Genomic DNA, 15,000 nt, shown 5'->3' with positions numbered 1-15,000 from the left:
AAGACAAAGAAACTACGTACTCTGGAGAAACAGCAACCTCTGCCACACTCCCACCCCTTATCAAAGTGATCAGAAAAGGTGACTGTAGAGACTCTCTGCTAAGCAATATACAGCAGAAAACATAACACTCACTTCAGCTATTCAAGCTTTTCAATCTTGAAACCAGAGTTAAAATTAAGCCTCTCAGCAAAGTATGGAAAATAATAGCTACTAATAGGTAACTGTCCCCTCATCTCACTTAAAAGTTAAAAGACAATTTCCCTTTATGGTTAAAACCTTACCAATGGTGACTTACAACCTTAATAAACTGACAAAAATTAGGCTAGAAAATGCAAATATTAAAAAGAACAGCAAAAACACCATTCGCAGGTAGTTATTAAAACAGAGTAACATTTATCTTCAATCAGCACAAATGACGGAGTATAGAATCTTGCAATCTTTACAGAAAAGGAAAAGGGGTACTTAGTAGACTTACAATTAAATGATAATAACTAGAAAATAATCATATTCTTGCAGTCTACCAAGTCATAATAACCCCAACCTTACCAGCAAAGAGCAAATACTTGTTGAAATTCTGTCCTTACTCATTGACTTTTCCCAATGTGCTACCTGCCTCTATTTTAAAAATATTAAAGTATTTTAAAAATAATACATTCACTTTTTTCTCTCCTTTTTTGTTTAAATTTACTTTTTTGGTAACAGGGATAGAACTCTGGTCCTTGAGTTTGCAAGGCAGGCAGCGGAACCACTGAGCTAAATCCCCCGCCCTTCTCTTCTTTTTTTGTAAGACAAATACTGGATGTTTTCAAAGGATTAATGACTTAATTAACTTGTTTCTTGCACTCTATGCATTCAAGAAAATTGTTCACCTGTGTTGTACAATACTGGGACAATATGGCAGGACACACGGTTTGAATCGAATTTTTAAGATGGGCGTACCAGGGATTGAACTCAAGACCTTGTTCTTACAAGGCAGGCAGTGGCATGTCATCACTGAGCTAAATCCCTGGCCCAAATATATTGAATTTAAACTAAAGTATATAATTTAAATAGGCCTAAATTCATTCAAGTACATTTAAACATTGTGTACTGACCACAAATCTATTTCACCCCCCTCCTTAAATCATAAAATAAACATTATATACAAGGTGAGGAGACAGGCTTGACTATTTTTAATGTCTGAAAGCTGAAAAGTTGATAAAGAATGGTAATATATGGAAGAACAGTGGAAGCAAACTCCAGTCAGTGCCTATGGAAGGTGACCTGCACTGGAGTAGGCCAGCCAGTTTGTCTGGCAGAACCTACAGCAGGCTCCCAACTCAGAAGCACACACCAGCTTAGAGTGAAACATAAGCAAAGGCCGGGAAGATGAGTGGAGCCCACCCATCATCCACTTATATGCATCAAAGTATTTATTCTATAGAGATATTGAACATGCTGACTGCTCACAGTTTCTGGGCTTAGATATTCCTGTCTCAGGTATACCAAGACTGGGAGTTTAGAAAATAAGAGGAAAAAGATTGTACACTGCAAACTGGAGTTCTACCTCCTTTACAATTTCTGGAAAATAATGAATCCCACTTGTCCTCCCCAGACAGAAGACTGGGAGCTCATTCTAAGGAAACTAAACAGTCCCAGAGAAGATATGAGGTCCCACAAATTTTCCTTGAAACCCTTGCAGTGAAAACCATCAGTTAACAAAATCCTGCTCACATATGGTACTTCCAAACAGAGAACACCAGGGACAACCACATATTTGAGGGAAGCATCCAACCAAAGAGGGCAAAACAACAGGAAAAAGGAATTTATGGGAGTGCTAAAATTTCAAGAGCAAATGGAAAGTTAGAAGGGCTAATGCCTAGAATCAAGGAATCCCTAAGAATAAGGAAAAAAAAAGGAACTAGAAAATAGGAGGGAGAAATTGGACATTGGTGCAAAAAAATTGGTCTAAGAGGCTTAATATCTGAATAAAAGGACAAGACAAAAAACAGAAAATATCAAAAAGTTTTAAAAAATATTCTCTAGAAGAATCTGCAAGACTTAATAGACCCAATAGGATTTAAAGGTCCATAATGAACTCTTATCTTGAACTTTCAGCATCCCAGAGATAGAGAAGATATTAAAAGCTTCCAGGGAAAGGATGGGAAAAATGACTATGACTGGTTACGTACAAGGGATCATACAATGGCAACAGATTTAAGAGCAACACCAGAAAAGAGATGAACACTAAGAAAATTAGTTTCCACCTAGAATTCTACTCTTTACCAAACAGGAGGGGTTTTCTGACAGGTTTTTTTTGTTTTGTTTTGTTTTTCTGTTTTTTTGAGACAGGGCCTCACTATATAGCTGAGACTGACCTGGAACTCATTATGTAGCCCAAACTGGACTTGAACTCACAGTGATCCTCCTGCCTCAGCCTCCCAAGTGCTGGGATTACAGGCGTGTGCCACCAAGCCCGGCTCTGACAGTTTAGATGGACAAAATCATCCACATACCTTTTCCAGGAAAACACGCTCCGGAGCTGGGCATGGCAGAGCACACCTGTAATCCCAGAACTCAGGAGGCTGAGACAGGAGCACTCAGGAGGGTTGCCATTACTATTAGTTCAAGACCAGCCTGGGATACATAGTGAGTTTAAGACTGGTCTTAACTACACAGTGAGAGCCTGTCTCAAAACACACACAAAAAGATATGCTCTTGTAAAACAACGGAGTATAGCAAGATGGGGGGAACAGAATCTTAGGATATAAGAGGATTCAACACAAGAGAGCAGTTATGTGAGATCCCAGATGATCTCAAAGAGATATCCGAGAGAAAGAACAGACCTAAGGACAAAACATCTGGATTGGACTAGAATGACAAAAGGTCAAGGAGGGCTGCCTCCAGGAGAAAAATGGAACAGATGGGTTTTAGGAAATGGAAAATATTTCTGATAGGGTTGTGACAAATGTTACAACACTTGGTGGGGAGTGACTGGTAGAAAACAGACAAGTAAAAATAGGAAATTAGTCCACAAAAGAGAAAGAATGTGAAACAAGGAGACTTGCCAGGTGCTACTTGTATTTAACTATGGACCTAATGTTGGCTAGGAAAAGAGCAATTATCTAGGAGTACAGAAGTACTCAGATTTCAGAAATATTTAGGAGGAAGAATTAAGTGTACCCAGGAGGCAGCACAGTCAGTACTGAAGTCATAAAAATGTCAATTAGTGACTTAATTAAAAACTGATACATGACAGGGAAACAAAGAAATAAGGTCTCAATGGAATGAGAATGCTAAATGTTTAGCTACTATGATAGAAAACCAACAGAAATAAAAACTAATTTATTAAATAGTTTACTTTGATTGAAAGAAAGACTGAAAAAGTAGGACAAAAATTTCAGGTAGATCTTTACAATCATATTATTTAACTTAAATGCCAGAAACCCTTAAAAAATGGACATTATTAAGTCAAAGCCCTTCCTGAGTAAATTTGACATTTAGGGAAATAGAAGAAATTTTAAAAATACACAAAAAGAGGTCCATAGTAACAGTACTAGGTCCCCATTGCATTTTTTAAGAAATCTTGGCAAACAGATATACTTTTAATTCAAACTATTAATTTCTTAACTTTTGAACTATTTACTTACATGGTTTAAATGGTTGCTCTTCCTCTTTTCACGCACTAAGGAAAAAAAAATTAACTGATGAATTCTGATACAAATGCCACAGAAAAATAAAAGTAACCACTAATTATCTGATGAATTACCAATATGCAAAATGAGATAAAACTCCATTCCAAAAAATAATTTCTAACAAAATTAATAATTTAAATATTTGGGAAAATGAGCTCCATAAAACAAAACCCAGAATTTAGTTTTACTTTTTACCTAGCAGATAATAATAAGTACAAATGAGGAACTCTCTATATACAAAAGTGTAAAACGAATTGAACTAAGTAAGAAATTTAGCTGATAAGAAAGTTCACACACCTACTGCACATCTCAACAACTAAATAGACTTTACTAAGTAAATAGTGTTTACTAACTCTGCATTTCCATACACCTTAATTACCAACATCCAACAGCTGACAGCTCTGAGAACCAGTATCTGATCAGGCACTGATTTCTGCCCACAGAATCCCTGGGAGTATTTTAAACAACCTACTGATAATGGACTAAGATATGTTACTGAAAGAAATTAATGGGTCTTTAGACAATTGAAAAGCAACCTATCTTAAATTTAAGTTGTTAAACCAGTGTGCTAACCTCATTGAACATTGTATCTAAAGCACACTAATTCATTTTGCGCTAACAAAGACCAGAACAATGCTCAAGAGACTTGGACCATGCTGCCTTCTAACACTAGAAGGCACTGTAGGCACATATTCCTTTCCACTGAAGAGAAGCGCCAGGCATAGCTTCTATTGCTTCCTCACATTCTACATCTGACAAGCCTATTGCTCTTGAAGAAACTGAGAAATATAACAGTGCTAATCAGAAATGACAGCTCAAGACAGACCTAAGTACATACAAACTATAAAAATGCAAGTAAGAAACTCCCAAATTTTACTGTGCTGCATGATTCAGTATCACTATAGAACCCTCATTTCTTAAATTCTTGCTGCCTATAGTCAACTGAAATTTGGTCATGCATGGGCTTTTAGGGGGAAAAAAAAAAAGACTTTAACCAAATACTGAGAAAAAGAAGCAGGGGTACAGAAAAGGTGTAGTTTGAATTCTCATCCTAAAACAAGTACAACACAGGAAATATACACTAATTTCACACACCAGCTAACTTAGGAAACTGTCCAGCAAGTGTGCTCTAATTTTCATTACATTAGGATGAAACAGTTTTGAATAGCTTAAAGGTTCTGAGTAACATAAATGGGGATGTGAGATAGGCTCATTTGGTTAGAGCACTGTATAAAACAAGGCCTGGGCCGAGGATTTAGCTCAGTGGTGCTGCTGCCTGCCTCTCAAGTGCAAGGTCCAGAGTTCAATCCCCAGTACCAAAACACAAAACAAAACAAGGCCAAGCATCCCCAATCCAATCCCTATGTATAAAAAAAAAACAAGTTTTTTTTTTTTTAATTTGTTCACATGAAGACCTAATGCAGGGCTGGGGATTTAGCTCAGTGGTTCGGTGACCTGCCTTGCAAGTGCAAGGACCCAAGTTCAATCCCCGGTACCCCCCCAAAAAAAACCTAATGCAATCTAATTTGTCATGTGTCTTTAAGACATGTTTTATGGAATGAGAGGAAAAAGGCAAAAGAGTACGGAATAAGTCTATGGCTACTTATAAATCATGTAGTCTACTGTACATCAATAAAGAGATGCGAAAATGTATAAATAGGAAGTCCACAAGTTCTCATTAGAAGAGTGACAAAAGACAGTAATTATCCCATATTGAAATAAGCGAAGGTAAAAAAAGCTGAAAAATTTAAACCAATGTGTAAGTTCTCTGAAATATTTTCTATAGTATATCACACAAAATACAATTTTCAGCCTTATGCTTGATGGGAAAAATATCCCTTACCATCTGTTTGAGATTTGCTCAGGAAAATTGTGCTTGCCCTTGGATGATCAGAAGGGTTTGACTCCAAAGCTAAATCTAGAGAGGAAGAAAAAAAGATGTGATAATTTAGTTTAGTAAAAATGTAGATGGTTTCAAAATAGCTACATAGCAGCTTTAATCACTTCTAATAGTCTTTGGCAAAGTTTTTAGTTATGAACATAAAAAAAGGCAACAATATAAAAATTGTATTGTGGAACTGTAAAATTGTAGAGTCTCTATATACATGTAGAATAAAAGCAGGTTATATCTTAGACTTTTTTAACTTGTACCAAAATAATCTAATGCAACTTTTAGATAAATCTAATGAACTTTTAGATGAGTATATGTCCCCTCTCTACTTATCCAATGGAACACAAATGCCCTCCCTGTGCGGTTATTACTACCACATTTTGGGGACAGTCTCAAGCAGCAAGTGATGCCCTGGCTAATTTATGTACGAGTTTTCATCATGGCAGATATGAGGACTACGTAACATTTCCTAATATACACAAGCACTTCCATGATGGAAACTGATTTTCTGCCAGGCTTGGTGGTGCATGTTTGAAACCCCAGCACTCAAGAGGCTGAGGAAGAAGGATCAAAGTGAGTTCAAGGACATCCTGGGCTACCTAGCAAGACCCTATCTCAACAAAACAAAACAGAAAAATAAAACAAAGACAGAAAGAAACTGTTTTCATTTCCAAGTCTACTCTCACTTCTTTTATCCCACAGACTCCCTTGGGACCAAAGTGAGATAATCTTCTATTTGGTTAAAACTACAAAACAGATTCTTAAATTTTCATAATACATATTTTGCCATAATATGGATAATAAAAGTTATCATGAGGGTAGTTGGGGAACCAATGACATCTCTCACTACTAACTTAAGCCACTTAAGCAATTTGTAAGAAACTAGAACAAGATTTAGATCGAATAATGGTTAAGCAATACCTGCCTAACCGTATGTCAACAAGTGTTCTATTTTTAAAGGGGGGTTCAGTCATCAAATCACAACATATTCTGATATATTAAAAACTAATCAGTCTACTAATGACAACTCAGCATCACTAATTTATCTCCTTAGAGTCCTCCCCTTCCCCTCTCCAGGTAATAAAGTTAGAATCTTGCATGAACTTCATTTGTGACTTCGAGGTCACTAGACATGAATTACATAGTTAAACCAACTGCTTTGTTCTTCAGGAAAATACCTTCACTCAAGTTTATTAAATTGCTTCCGAAGAAAACCATTATTAAGAAAAATATCCCCACAAAAAATAGTTTGAGTTTTTTTTTCACATCTTTGAAAAGATGAGACAATGTTAGCCAAGTGGAAAAATAAAATCCTGTTGTGTACAATGTGATAGACAGAGGCTTTCCAACTGTCGACCCGGAAGCTTCTGAAAGGACTTAGGATCACCCTGACCAAAAAGAAGGCAAATATACTGCCACTTGAGTTTCAAATGTTATTAAACTACCAGAAAACAGTCTACAAAAGGGCCACAGTATGTAATTCAAAACTTTAATGGAAGTATAGATTAAGTATCAGAATTAGAGCAGCGAGCTTACACACACACATATACATACACACACACACCCCTCCCAAATTAAGACATGCTACTATGTATTTAAAAACAAAATTTTAAAGGCTGAGATAAAAGAAATCACATCATGCAGAAAAAAGGAAAAATTAGCTCAAACGTAAGTCTGGCACTCCCTTACCCAGGATTTTAGAGTAGGCACATCACCCAGGGCTGCCAACTGGCTAATTTTTTCCATCATGAGAGGAAAGCCTTTCCAGAAGAAATGAACAGAGGAAAAGAGAACTGAAACAGATTTGGAGATCATTTCTCTTCCAGGTCAAGGTGTACCTGAATGACTTGTGAACTTCTTGCTTATACAAGTTTATTTTGAGACAGATCTTCTTTAACTTGTAAGAGATTCAGTTATTCAGTAGTAATGATGATCATACTCAAAGTGGAGCTAGTTAAAAGTCAATTTCTCATTTAACAAATACCATGAACAGAAAATTGCAAATACATAATTGATGCTTTAAAAATTATCAATACACTCACAGCCATTACTTTTAGTTTCTTTTCTTATGCATATTTTAAAAATAGCTCTTGGGTAGAGGATGTATTTCAGAGGTAGAGCATTTATTTGCCTAGTACGCATGAGGACCTGAGTTTGATCCCCAACAATGCAAAAAAACCCACCCACACCCCTCTGAAAAAAAAAAAAAAAAAAGCCCAAATCTCTTATCAATATACAATTATGTTCTATTACAGAAAAGTGATCTCCACCACTTTCCAATATATTTACTGTTTAATTAATAATATACAGTGGTGTAGCAAGTGTTACTCCTATACTTTACTTAGCAATCCCATAGGCACTTAGAAAAATTTAAGGAAAGCCATCAAATATATAGTATTTTTAAATTATTTTTATCTCTTTAGGAAGTATTTTCAAAAGTAAGGTTATAAGTCAAAAGGCTAGACTGATTTCACTGTTCAAAATATCATGATAAGCTTCTTTCTATGGAACACAGAAAGGTTCCTAAAGGACATTAGGGTATAACGCTGCCAATTACACCAGATTTAACTTCTATCCCAGCTTTGAATACTATAAAATCCTGCTGATGTGAATGATCAACATTACTGTGGATATAATTTGCATATATTTAACTACACAGCTTGACCACTGTTCTATAGTTAATAATGGTATTTTTACTTTGGTGATTTTTATGTCATTTGTATGTACTATAGGCACTGTGTCCACTAGGGCTTTAACTTTGTCACATTTGTATAAGGTTTTCAAAAAATACTAATTGTGTCTGTAGCCCAATTTTCTTTATCTCTTCTATTTTCTGTTAATGATAAATACAACACATTCCAATTTTATAGAATGGTCATTTAAGCCATTAAGCAGTAAATTTATACACACTTTTAATTTCTGCACTTTCCATTAACGACTTCCAAGAGCCTAAGGAGACCGATGAATCACTCTACTCTATTTTCACTACTGCACAAGAAGATGAGACTACCAACTAGTAAGGCATTAGGTCCTATAAACATGCATGCATACACACAGGCATTTAGAGAGATGTCAAGAAAATAAAAACATCAATTAACATGCATCATATATGTGAATCTTTTTTTAAAAAGTTTAAAAAACCCATAACAATGTTTTATTTAAACTATGAAAAATATTCCTTTGCTCATGATTTGGGATTATGATTAAAACTGCATTGTAAGATCAATCATTTTTCTTTTAGTTTAAATTACAATTTAATTTGATAGCCTAATGGTTTGATATAAAAAAGTACAACTAAAAATTTTAAATCCCTTTTATTTTTTGGTACCAGAAATTGAACTCGACACCTTGCCTTTGCAAGGCAGGCAGCAGAACCACTGAGCTAAATCCTGGGTCCCAAATCCATTCTAATGTAAATGTACTGTAGAAGAAGAAATCTGTAAAATGTGCTGCTATCTGATACTCTTTTCCCATAGCCTAAGATTCTGTTACAAGATCTAAACTGCAGATAGTAAAAATGTAAAAAGCACATGCAACTTAGAATAAATGAAACACATTACTAAAAGCTAAAATTATTATTTTCCTTATTTGAGTTTATTTGTACATTTTAGGTATACAGTACAGTTACATTCATTATTGGGATCTTGTACCTTTACATGACAGGTCTTAGTTCTCATTTTTTCCCCTTGTCCCTGCCCTCCCTTCACCCGCCTCCTTCCCCATTTACAAACAGTTTATTTCCATTTTTTTTCATTTTCTCCTATTTCTTTCTTTTCCCTTATTACTTTTCCCCTACCCCTTCCACTTTCCCTACATAAAAGCTAAAATTATTAAATATATGCAACTTTATAAACTGTCATGAAAATGTTAAAACATTAGAGCAAGTTAGCAGGGACTATATCAGTACTATCTGACAAAAACAGCATTATTTTGGAAAAAGAGACTGATTTCAATATACTCCAATTAAATAGAAGACACCTGCAATTTCTGGGACCACTGCTGTGCACCTGTTTAAAGGCTTATTGCATTTACTGACCTGCTGTCATCCCTGTACTGTTTCATGGTTTCACTGATTTCAAGTTCACATGTCCCACCAGCCTTCAGCAGCATACACAGGACACAGAGCTCCACCTGCTCCAGTCTAGCTCTCACTCCTATCTGGCTCAGGCTGCCAAGTCACTTCTGGACCTGCCTCTGCTCGGTTTTCAGTCTTACTTTGTTTTAACCTTGATCAAAAGTTTAGTGATTGTGACCAAAACATTACACCTCACATACCAAGTATATTTTTCTTCCTTTACATATTTTTAGGAACATTTTACTCAATTTCTTAAAACTTCTAAGAACATTTCTAGGCTTCAGTTATTACTTCCATTTCACTGTGCATTATCCAACGTTATTGTTTTAACTGTTTGATTACCCTAATATCCTGGGGAGAAAAGGGTGACAGAAAAGACAGAAGTAAAGAAGCCCACACAAGTCAATCTATAAATTCTATGCCTTATAGGCATGCTGATCTACCAAGTCTTATTTTACAAAACCTTGAAAAACTAAATTTATATTTCTCCTGTGTAAAATAATTTCTATGCTACCTAACTCAAAATAAAACAGAATCAAATGAAATATAAGATTAATCTATATAGTACATAATACACAATCACAAAGCTTTCACAAATAACCTCAAGAGCAAAAAAATGAACATTTAGTATTTCAGTGGAAAATCCATACCAAAATAACATCTTGGGCAAAAATATGGTCTGGCAACCCACTGAAGGAAAAATTACACACAATCACACATGACTGCCAAGAATTTCTTCCAGTGTTTGTTTTAATAAGCAAATACAAATTATTTCTCCTCCTTCCTTTCATATATATCACTGCATATCCTCCTGCTCTTTTTCACCTAACACACCCTAGAGATCACTCCACAGCAGTAAAGAGATCTCTTTGATTATTTTTACAGCTCCATACACATTTACATAGATACATTCATCTACCCATGCATGGATGAATCAGCTTACCAGCCCCTCACCAACATTTAATTTATTACTATTTTGCTATTGAAACTACAACAAAAACTTGTATATATGTTGTTCCACGTTTGTTGTGGTATGCCTTTAAGATCAATTCCCTCAAGTAACATTTCTGGGTTAAATGTATTTGCAATGCGAGTGTGACAAATTCTCCTTGAAGGAACCAAACCACTTTGTAATTCTATCAAAAATATATGAATGCAAACTCCTTCATGGCCTCACCAAAGACAGAACTATCGGATTTTTTTCCAATTGGACAGAAACTACAACATAGTCTTCATTTGTATTTCTCTTATGTGTGGAGATATGCTTAAACATCACCTGTATTCCCTTTTCTGTGACTTGTCTAATCCTATCTGCCTCACCTACTTTCAGATTGACTTCATTTCTTTTAATCTGCCCATTTTAGGCAGCAGGCTCGTTTTTTTTTCTCCAAGCCACAGTTGCTGTCCCCTGAACCACACCACCAGTACCCCAGTATTCTCCCTCTTTGCAATGGTGCCTGCATCAGTTTTCTCACACAGCATGGTTGGACTTTTTTAAAGGACATATTCTCCAATTTGCAATCCTCCAATGGTTTCCTATTATAATTAACTAAAGTCCATATTCTTTTCCAAGGCACAAAAAAGCCTTAACATATGAACTTCCTCCTGGCATCCTTTTCACTCTGCTGCTGCACATTCACATTCAGGGAAACCTAGAGCTACCCTTCTACAAGAAGTGTGCTCCCACCCACCAGCTCTTTTAGGACTGCTCAGACAGCACTCCAAGGACAGTCATCTTTCACAACCTCATGGAAAACTGCTGTCTTCCCCAATCACAACCCAATTTTAGTTTCTTCCCACCACCTCAAAACCTGAAATTCTTGATTATTTGCGTACTATATACCCTTGACCATCTAAAATAGAAGGACAAGGGTGGGAATGCAGACTGTTTTGTAGACCACTGCTTGCCCTGTATCTGGAACACTGCTTGCTACTCAAAGATGCTCAAAAGACATATTTCATTTACTCAAAATTAGTTTTTTCTTTTCCCATGTCTTCTAATATTTCCTCTAATGCTGGGTCCCAATTTATCACCTAAGACGAGTATTATTTGCTCCCCTCTTCAGACTGCTAACTATTCAGAATTAAAAGACATGAGATAGGTTATTAAGAACCACAAAAGCCTGAAAGAGGAACTCTAATGTCCATTGAAAAGCCAATGGTAACTTCAATTTGGCCCACGAACATTTAATACTAAAATGCTTCTACTAGAAAGTGATTGATCCTATGGGCTTAAGGACAAAAATAAAACCATCTGAATTCTTCAGGAAGGCAATACAATTCATTAGTCATCACATGTTCTATGTCCCCCAAACCAAAAAGTTTTAGTATAAAATATGCCCAGTTATAAGGGATGAGTAAATACCTCATGGCCCAACCACTCAATGATACACTAAGCAGTTACATTACGAAAAGGCATGAGATAGAGCAGTGTGCACTGGCATGGACAGACATCCTGGAGCACCCTATACATATCAAGCACTATTGTAGAAGCTCTATGCCAATAATTCATTAAGATATAAAGCAGCAAATACAATGTGATCTCATGTTCATGAAATAGAATGTTGTACTTATATACATATAAAAATTTCTGAGACATGCCTACAATCCCAGCACTCTAGGAGGCCAAAGCAGGAAGATCCCAATTTCCAGCCCAGCCTGGGCAACTTAGGAAAACACCCCTGAACCCCCCAAAAAGGTGAAGGGATGGGAATGTAGCTCAGGGTCAAGGGCCTAAGTCAAGCTTCAGTAATGCAAAAAGGGGAGCAGGGATCAACACTAAGTTATTAACAAAAATTTAGCCCAAATGACTTTTTTGTATTTTCTAAATCTTTTACAACAAGCACATTATTTTATAAAAGGAGTCTAAAAGAGCTCCTGGAAAGAGGAAAGATCTGTTGCTCAGAGGTTTTTCCACATCATCTTGACCATTCCTCCTCTCCCTTCACCCCCACAAGGAAGGAGGAAGGGGTCATCTCAGAGAGCACCTCTAGCCAATAATTTAGCAGAGCTCCAACGGTCAAAACATAAAAGGCTGAATGAGAAGTTGGTGAGCGACAATAAAACTGGATTAATGAGACCTTAGTATCTTATTTGTGTTACTGATATTACCATCAGTTATATCAGATATAATGCTAACAGCAAAGTAGTAGAAAATACTTTTGAGTGTATCTGAAATCTGTAGCAGGTTCTCAGGAATATCTCTGCAATGACTTGAAGAAGTATTACTGAGAAGAATAAAGCAGAGTATCTTTTATGTATAATTTTACCTAAGAAATAAAAATTCAGTTTTTTTGTTTGTTTGTTTGTTTGTTTTTTGGTATAAGGGCTCAAACTCAGGTCCTTGCGCTTGTGAGACAGGCGGAAAAATTCAATTCTTTAAAAGAGCTAAAGTGTTTTATATCTAAGTAGGAACTTCTCAGTTTCCAGGCAAAACTGAAATAAAGATAAAACGCAAATTTTCAATGTGTTACATTTGTTGTTCTGACACTGTTTTTATGGAAATTGTGGAATAACCAAATAATGAAATTGAGGTTTCTCAGCATTTTATTGAATGCCAAAAACTTTACTTTTTCTTGCAGTGCTAGAGATCCAACCAAGGGTTTTATGCATGCTAGGGAAGTGCTTTATCCCTGAGCTACATCCCTACTCCTAAAAGTGTAATTTTAAAAGATAAACTGAAATGAAAACTTAATTGTCGTCTTAGTAAACATAAAACAACAAACTGTAGGCTCACACACTATTTTTTCAATTTTCGGACTTAGCACTTACCGTGTTAAGTATCCCTGTCCTGTATCTACTTCCCCTCTTGCTGGCATCTAACATTGCAGTGTGGTCCAACATTCTCAGCTTCAATTCACAGTTATCAGAATGAAACCACTGACAGTTGTAACTGGTAAATTCAGGCCATTCCATTGTAGCTACTTTTTTACTGTTATCCATTAAAATAATTGTACAGACACATGACAGATAAGTAACTGTTGCCTCTGAACTGTGTGAAAGCCTTAAATGAAATTAAGACTGGAAAAAGTAAAAGAGATAGGTCTACCTTTATAGGTAAAATACTGATGCATTCTGAAAACAGTTTTTTCATAAAAACTCAATTTGGCTATCACTTCCATTGTCTGAGTTACAAGTTACCCAGAAGCTGCGTTACACATCACTCCCTATTTTCATTTCTTCATCAGCAAAGCAGAGCGAACATACACTGGCTTCCTCTGTATTTGGAAGAGCCAAATGTAATTAGTCTTCATTCAAGAACCATATCGCTACCCAGAACTATTTTTACCTAGACTGGTCCCTTTTCAAAATTCCAGGGGTAAAAACCAAGCCCCTGCCCTCCCCCCACCCCTGCGGTTTAATTGAAGAACTTTCCTCTTACTTCAACATTCTTAGCAGCTGAGCAGAGATCCACTGGCTGGAGCCGAGGAGGAAAAGAGGGGAAGCCATAGCAACAAACCCTCCAGGAGCCAAGGCCAGGGGCTTTAAGTAGCAAACCTTTTCCAGCACTTAGCAAAGCCTAAACTTTGTTGTGTCTCTTTTGAAAAGTATGATGGACAATAGCACCAACTACTTAGATAAATGAAGTCTGTGACGTAACCTAAGTAGGGCTGGAGATATAACTGTAAAACAAGGAACTGTAATCAGAACTCTATGGATAAACTTGGGGGAACGGGTCCGCAGCCGTAACAGTATCATTTGCACCTTTCATGATTATTTTAAGGTCGAGTCCCCCTTTCTCTCCTTCTGTGCTCAAATTGTTAGACGCAGTAATACAGCTTCTTAAAGACACAACTTAAAAGAGCCTATTTCATAGCACCATATAAACTGCTGTGGTAAACTCTATTTGAACTTAAATTTTAAAATCTTCAAAAGTTTGGGTCTATCCTCTGCGGCATCAGCTACCTTACTGGGTGGGCGGAAAGGCAGAGAAGCAGGCTCTTCTTACCTGCTCATTCATTTAGTACCATCTGGGTAGGTAAGGAAAGGGAGACAGGAAGGATGCTCTAAAGTTGAAGGGTAAGAATTTTCCTTGAGAAAAGGAACTACACATTCAAAAAACTCTTGCTAAAGTCCCACAGGACGAAGTATGGAGTTACAAACAGGAAAGGTCCCAGATTGGGATGGGGACATAAGAGGGGTCAAGATCTGGGTGTCAGGGAACGGGGTATGTGGTATAAACCTAGGCAGTCTCGGGACAAGGGAAAGGTAGGCTGCCCTGCGGTGCCCAGCTCCGGGCAGGAAGGAGCCCGAGGCGGCGGCCGCCTCCCTAGGGACTCGGGGGCGGAGGCGGAGGCAGAAGTGCACCCGCTGCCTCTTACCTTCGGGCATCTCCCGGTCGCTGATGTGCTGCAGGTGGT

The 15,000-nt window shown here is 36.9% G+C and overlaps 1 protein-coding gene across 4 annotated transcripts in view; it reads right to left on the bottom strand.

Moving 5' to 3' along the window:
* The window catches only part of Ccnyl1 (cyclin Y like 1), an 83,687-nt gene that overhangs the window by 19,816 nt on the left and 48,871 nt on the right, over nt 1-15,000 (bottom strand). For 3 of the 4 annotated variants that reach the window (XM_033764578.1, XM_010616084.3, XM_010616083.1), the window contains 2 exons: nt 5,518-5,592; nt 3,630-3,664 (listed from right to left, as the gene is read on the bottom strand). In XM_033764578.1, coding sequence (XP_033620469.1) covers nt 3,630-3,664; nt 5,518-5,592 — 110 coding nt within the window. Of the gene's footprint in view, nt 1-3,629; nt 3,665-5,517; nt 5,593-14,961; nt 14,995-15,000 lie in introns of those variants that run through there. The other variant, XM_010616085.1, reaches the window with a different exon arrangement.

The sequence above is a fragment of the Fukomys damarensis genome, unplaced genomic scaffold, assembly GCF_012274545.1.
Source record: "Fukomys damarensis isolate Sample0158 unplaced genomic scaffold, DMR_v1.0_HiC HiC_scaffold_16, whole genome shotgun sequence".
In the NCBI taxonomy this organism is placed as follows: Eukaryota; Metazoa; Chordata; class Mammalia; order Rodentia; family Bathyergidae; genus Fukomys; species Fukomys damarensis.
Note: the sequence above shows the minus strand (reverse complement) of the source record. Positions and strands in the feature narration are given on the sequence as shown.